This window comes from Adelges cooleyi, unplaced genomic scaffold, assembly GCF_023614345.1.
Source record: "Adelges cooleyi isolate 19-005CV unplaced genomic scaffold, UGA_ACOO_1.1 ACOO_flye_CR_arks_rails_tigmint_CR_PRNA_25, whole genome shotgun sequence".
Taxonomy (NCBI): domain Eukaryota; kingdom Metazoa; phylum Arthropoda; class Insecta; order Hemiptera; family Adelgidae; genus Adelges; species Adelges cooleyi.
The window spans coordinates 627,668-634,758 of NW_026095915.1; the positions used below are offsets into that span (position 1 = coordinate 627,668).

At 28.3% G+C, this 7,091-nt stretch overlaps 1 protein-coding gene across 1 annotated transcript; it reads right to left on the reverse strand.

Annotated features, from left to right (window-relative positions):
* Nucleotides 1-4,573: 4,573 nt before the first annotated feature.
* On the reverse strand, nt 4,574-6,528 carry LOC126837489 (uncharacterized). The gene is made up of 3 exons (XM_050571405.1): nt 6,237-6,528; nt 5,791-6,029; nt 4,574-5,224 (listed from the first exon to the last, which is right to left on the reverse strand). The coding sequence occupies exons 1-3, from the start codon at nt 6,526-6,528 to the stop codon at nt 4,574-4,576; spliced, it is 1,182 nt and encodes a 393-aa protein (XP_050427362.1).
* Nucleotides 6,529-7,091: the final 563 nt, after the last annotated feature.

Here is a 7,091-nt window from a genome sequence, read left to right on the forward strand (position 1 = left end):
TATATGAATCCATGTTTCATTATATTTTTTTTTATTTTAAATCAATTTAAAAATCAAATACCATTTTTAAGAAAATAAATCCTGTGGGAGAATGTAGAATAATTGAAATTTTGATTTAAGGATATTGGTGTATAGGGATGTGCCTGCTAAACATTCTATTGCAGTTTTGACTTAATTTGACAGTTTTTTATTAAGTTATAGAAAGTTAAAGTTGAAAGTTGCAAAACCGCCAATTCTTTTTGTAGGTTATTTCGGTTCTCGGGTTCAAGAAGTTGACTTTTTTTATTTTTGAACCACCAAAGTTACAAAATCAGATATAATTTTGTAGATAAAAAAAAACACACATCATAGGAATACCAGCTCGGTACCGATGCTAAAAAACAGCTTTGTAAATAAACTAACAACGTTGCTATAACGCTGAATGTATCCTTGGGCAAAATATCACCTAAAAATTATCCACAGAAAATTGAAATTCATAAAAATAAACCCCACAAATCGGGCCATAATAAAACATATAATCGTTTTTGTAGATACAAAAAAAACAAAAATTATGGGAATACTAGCTCGGCGTCGATACTAAAAAACAACTTTGTAAATAAACGTAAAACGTTGCTATAACGCTGAATGTACCCCCGGGCAAAATACACCTAAAAATAATCCACAAAAAATTGAACTTTCAGAAAAATTTTAGAAAACATTATTCTCAATTTGAAAAGTTTATGAAATATATGCGTTAAATTTTAAAAGTTGTTATCAGAAAAACGTGAGCTGGAAGAGGGTTAAAACAAAAAAAAAAGTAAGGAAAAATTGAGACCCCAATGCATAAAAACATTATGTAAAGAAAAAATATAATTTCTTATAAAACCCTGTAATATATTGAGTGGATTAAGATAAGCTAATCACCCCTGTACTATCACATAACATAACAGTGTAAATAATGTTATTTCACCCTTTTAGTCATACAATGCATGCAGAACCCTTATAACTTTAATTATTAATATAATATGCATTCAACTTGCGTTATAAAGTTTATTTCAACCTTATGTTTTACAAATTGTTAACGATTTGTTTTTCTACTTGATAATTTACAATTTTTTTTCCTACTATTTCTATTATTTTATTTTCTATCTTTAGGTTATTTTCCTTAAATTGGATCAGGATAAAAGTAGAAATTACAATTTAATTAAAATGTATATTATTATACAACTATTCGATTACTCAAATCTTTAAAAATAATATATATAGATGATTATAGAAACATTATGATGTTGTCGATCTACTGTGTAAGAAATAAAATAGGTCAAACATTCAAATACAAAAACAACTGCAAAACAAAATATGTTAAGAAAAACACCTCGTTTTCGATAAAAAAATAAATAATAAAACAACACAAATTGTTTTTGTAAAACCTCGAAGACTCCTATAATATTCAAAGTTTGTAAAACCTACAGGAACTTAGCTAATATTTGTTGGAATTACAACAGTCGTTGTGGAAAACAGCTTGCTTTTGATAAAAAAAATGCAATAACAATAACACTGCCTCAATCGAAAAAGACAATATCTTACTTTAAATAAAAAAACCTAAATAAAACAATACAAATTTGTTGTAAAATTTGACAATTCTTATTATGTTAAAACCTAAAGAAATTTAACACAAACCAAATAAACAAATGCTCTAATAAATGTATCTCTAGACTTTGTGCGGAATTGTAAAAGATGTTATGATTGAAATTAAAAATGTACAATACAAATAAAGTAAAATGCAAAATATTAAAAATATTTGGTTTTATTATTTATATACCTAAATGTTTTTACAATTATTTTTCTCGCATTTTAGAACCTTGATGGTACAATAATTAAAAATTTGTTATTAAATTTGCATTTATTACTTATTATAAATACGAACATAATACTACTATTTTTTCATAAACATCTTGAAATAATAAACAAAAAAATACAAATAAAATCTTTACTGATTTAGGATATATGAATTTCCTGAAACATTGATTTTAAATTAGTAGGATCTGATTATTATATTTTGTGCTGTAGTCATTAATTACAGTAATGTTGTCCATAAAAACCAAAGCCACCATTCTAAAATATAACAACTCCCAGTTGTATTTTAAAATCAATTAAAATTTATATTTTGTCCATTATTTGATATAACTATAGAAGTGTTAGCAGCGGCATTGTGGGGGGGGGGAGGTCACAGGTTTACAGGAATTATTATATTTGAGAGGGATAAAATCACTTTCGAATAAACGCTTTGATGCGAATCAGTAATTAGTATTTTCAAGCCAGTAAAGTCCAAACCAAGTACATTGTAAACCAGCAAAGTTAGAAAGTATTAAAATGAGGTGCTGTATTTGCAAATAAGCATCAAAGCAATCTGTTGACTTGTGACCTCTCTGTGCTATCTATGGTTTGATTCCATTATGCCTATACTCCACAGTACTAGTCCTCTAGGATAAAATCACTTTAAAATTAACGCTTATAAAACGTTTATTTAAAAAATGTATTGAAAATTAGGATTAGTACCTCATAAAGCCCGTGTCTAATATGCCCCACCGCCTCTACGACAGATTTTGTTTTTGTGAATTAAATAACTGGTTAGTATACATCAAATCCATAAGTAATTAATACTACAAGACTTCAAACGTTGTTGGTATGCTTTCAAACAGAGATAGATGAATTTTGAATATGTTTGTCTAAGAATAATGAATAAAACTATATTTTATATTTGGTATATTAATTTTATGAATCCATGTTTCATTATATTTTTTTATTTTAAATCAATTTAAAAATCAAATACCATTTTTAAGAAAATAAATCCTGTGGGGGAGTGTAGAATTATTGTAATTTTGATTTGAGGATATTGGTGTATGGGGATATGCCTGCTAAACATTCTATTACAGTTTTGACTTAATTCGACAGTTTTTTATTAAGCTATAGAAAGTTAAAGTTGAAAGTTGCAAAACTGCCAATTCTTTTTGTAGGTCATTTCGGTTCAGGGGTTCAAGAAGTTGACTTTTTTTACTTTTGACCCACCAAAGTTACAGTGAAAGAGTAAAAAATTGGTTCTATGATAATTTGTGAAAATGTCTTATTTCAAAATTTCTATATATTGGTTATTATACTATTATTATTCTTATTGTATACCCTCTATACTCCAAAACAGTTTATTACTTTTTATTATTATTATGATTACTTTTTTTCAGTTTGTTATAATCATATTCCCTAGTTTAATTGTATTTTTGTTGTTGTTATTTTACATAATTATTTAACATCTTGATACGTATCTCTGCTCTACGATAAAAGGTTCTACCTCAGTGTCGAGCAAAGCTAGTAATTTCATTATCTATTTAATCTACCTTGTAACATTTCTACTACTAGCAAATAAAGATTATTATTATTATAATTTAAAATCAAAATTTTCAACACAACTTAAAATACTTATGCAACGCTTACAAAAATAGTTAATATTTAGGTAGGTACGGATGACTAATCAATACATTATAACTAATTGATTACAAAATAGGTTGCTATATATTTATATTTTTTTTTTTTTTTGGTAATATATATTAAATCTTTAAGTCATATAATTTGAGAGGGGGTAAAACCAAAACATTTTTTGAAGAATTGAGATCACATTATAAAAACATTTTGGAAAAAAAAATGCAATTAATAATTAAACCCAGTGAGATGTTGAGTGGTACACGATAAGTGAATCACCCTATATAATATAAATGTTTAGTACTGTTTTTTTATCCGAGAAACCTATAAAATCAAATAACACGTTTATAAAATATATGTATTGAAAATAAAAGGATTCATACCTAATACTCACCATGTTTAATATGCCTCACCGCCTCTACGATTGCTTTTGTTTTGGTAAATTAAATAACAGGTGAGCAAAAATTTTAACTCCTCTAAATAACGTAAATATGTTTGTCATCAAAATAAAACTATGTTGCTTATGTTAATAAATTCGCACAAACAATTTAAAAAAACATATTTACATTGCACTGTATTGGTCGACATAGCAGATTCTATTCGAAAAGTCGTCATAAAAACCTTGAAGCAGTCGGTTTAACTATCGTTGATATTGTTTAAGTAAGTATTGCTCTCAAAACTTCAAAAGTATTAAAATTGTACATTTTCAATATTTTTTTCTAATTTTCTTATTTATTCGCATAATAGACATTCGATTACATATAATCTACTTGTCGTATTTCATTATACATCAAGGTCATAAGTAAGAATTCAAAAGTTGTAAATATCAGTGCCGGATTTAACCATTGTGCCGCTTTAAGCCCTAAACAAATTGCCGCCTTTTAATATAAATATTTTTCTAGTCTAAATGTTATTAAAGCATACAAATATAGTTGTTTCCTTTAGTACTTAAAATTTTATTGATGTAAAATAAAAATATACAGCTGTTATAAAAATGTTTACATACGTTCATATGAAAAACTTAATTATAAAAAATATGATATAAAACATAATGATAAAAAATATGGTAGTAAAAAATGCTTAAATAATTAATTTTTAAATTATATTCAAAATGAAATAGTTAGTGCCTAGTACTCATCGGCTTTCTGCGCGACTTTTGAGTCGCATAATCATCTACTATGACATCGAAGTCCATTTTGTTCACTAGTTCAGTTTCAATTGTCAATAAACTCAGTGAATTTAGTTTATCTCCTTCCATACTTGCTCTCAAATAATTTTTTATGCGTTTTAACGTAGAAAAAGAACTCTCGGCTGAACTGTTAGTTATTGCCATACATAAAAGCATACGTAGAGCAATATCTACATTAGGAAAAACTGTATATAAATTATTACCGCGTAAGAGTATTGATAACTCGTTAACTCCATCAATATTTTTATTTATACTTTGAAGATATGCTCGAAAATGAACACATTCACAAGCAAATGATTTTTCTAAATCAACGTTATAAAATTCTTGAAGCTTATTAGCTTTTTGAGTTATTTCTTCAGGTGAAAGTAGTATTAAATTAGTCAAAAAGTTATATTTGCCAAATGTATTAATATAAGCAGCGCATCTCTTTTCAATTTCACTCTTCACACGATCCAGTATGGAAAAATATGTTCCTATTCTTAATTTATCACTTCCAGTCATATGGACTTCATTTTCTCTTGTCTCGCCTGCTTGAAGTTTGCGTTTTTTAGTCCTTACTTTATCAAACTCGTACTTTTCACTCTTTATTTTTTTTGTCAAAATTACATATTCATTAAAACATTCATCATTTCGAATAGATGTTATGAAGGTAATTAAAGATTTATAGAGTTCGACTACTTTTCCCAAATCTGTGTTTACTTTTTGAAGCTCTTTACTTGTGCTATTAAAACGCTCCAAAATTGCATTCCAAAATACAGTCATAAAAACTGTTTAAAAACGGTCAAGTTGACGTCTTAAGCCAGCTGTTTCACAACGCGTCGTCGCCTTTTCAAATTCATCTTCTTCTAATAAACTTAAACTTCTCATAACACCGTCATAGTTTTGATATAAGCTGTCACAAGCTTCATGCCGAGCAGACCACCGAGTTCCGTCTGCTCTTTTGACAACTTTTTTACCGAGCGTTAGGCTAGACTTTAAAATATCCCATCGTTTAGTAGATGCAGAAAAAAAAGAATAAAGATGTTGAATAGTGTTAAAAACGATAAACCTTCTTTCACGCATTCAGCTACACAAGTCCCAACCAAGTTTAGCGAGTGAGCAGCACATGGTACGTAATACGCGTAAGGGTTTTTTTTTACTATCCTTGCCTGTAAACCCGAGTAAATTCCAGACATATTGGCGGCGTTTTCGTACGACTGGCCTCTACAATTGTTTATATCAATATCATTTATAGTTAATAAAGACATTACAGCCATTTCAAGTGCTTCAGACTTATGCTCAACATTTGGTAAAAAACACATGAAGCGTTCGACAGGAAAACCGTCATCTCTAACGTAACGAATAACGTATGCTAATTGGTCTGTGTGGCTGATATCAGGAGTTGAGTCTAACACAATCGAAAAATATTTTGCACTTTTAATTTCTTTTATAATTACATTAGTAAATTGTGTTGTCATTAATGTAATTATTTCAACACATGTCGTAGAAGAAAGGTAAGATGTATGGCCACTACCCGGGTTTCCATGTTGAACTATATGATTGCTTAGAAAAGGGTCAAATTCAGATATTAATTCTAAACACATCATAAAATTACCATTATTTTGGCTTCCAAATTTTTCCATGGAACCTCTAAATGGAAGACCGCGACTTCCCAGTTTTTTTATAACAGCAATAACCCGTTTCAACACATTTTTCCAATAATCTATTTCATTGGTTATTTGAACACAGAGATCACTATATATTCTCCCAATATTATTACTCCTACGTAAAAATACTATTTGACAGTTAGTATGTTCGTTAGAGACTTCATGTTGTTTTACAACCTTAATAACATTTCTCCAGTCCGTTAAACCTTCTGTAGCAAGTTTGGTAGAACCTCCAAACATTCGACAGGGAATACAAAACAATGCATTTTTACTACGAGAATAAATTAAAAATTTTCGAAGCTGTTGTTCTCCATTTAAAAGTTTCCGATAAAATACACTGTTTTTTAAGTATCGCGTTTTATTCCCAAACTTTACTCTTGTTGGCGATAATTCATAGTCAATATTTTGTTTTATTTCTTTTAGTAATAAGCGATCAATTGCCAAATCATTAATTACCCATTCTGCAGGATCCTCGCTGATTAAATCGACTATTGGTACATCATCTTTCTCAATATTATTATTTGAAAAACTTTCTGAGGATGTGACGTTTTGAATATAAGTGATGTCCGTAGTACTGGTACCCGAGTTTGAACAACTAGCGAGCGTTTTTTGTGTAGTGTCAACTTCATTTAAAATAATGTTTGGTTTAAAAAAAGAATCTATTTTTGGGGTTTTTTGCACTAAGTTATTTAGTTTAATTTTTTTTTCTTCCGCGATTTTTTTATACTTATAGCCAATAAAACGTGATCAACCGTCACTCATTTTACTAGTTTTATTAAAAAAGTCACAAATCAAAATAAAAA

Coding starts and splice junctions, on each gene's coding strand:
- LOC126837489 (XM_050571405.1), bottom strand. CDS start 6,528: ATGTTTGGAGGTTCTACCAAACTTGCTACAGAAGGTTTAACGGACTGG. Junction 6,030..6,236: donor ATTTGGAAGCCAAAATAATG/GTAATTTTATGA, acceptor CGATTGTGTTAG/ACTCAACTCCTGATATCAGC. Junction 5,225..5,790: donor GAATTTACTCGGGTTTACAG/GCAAGGATAGTA, acceptor AAAAAAATAAAG/AGTGAAAAGTACGAGTTTGA.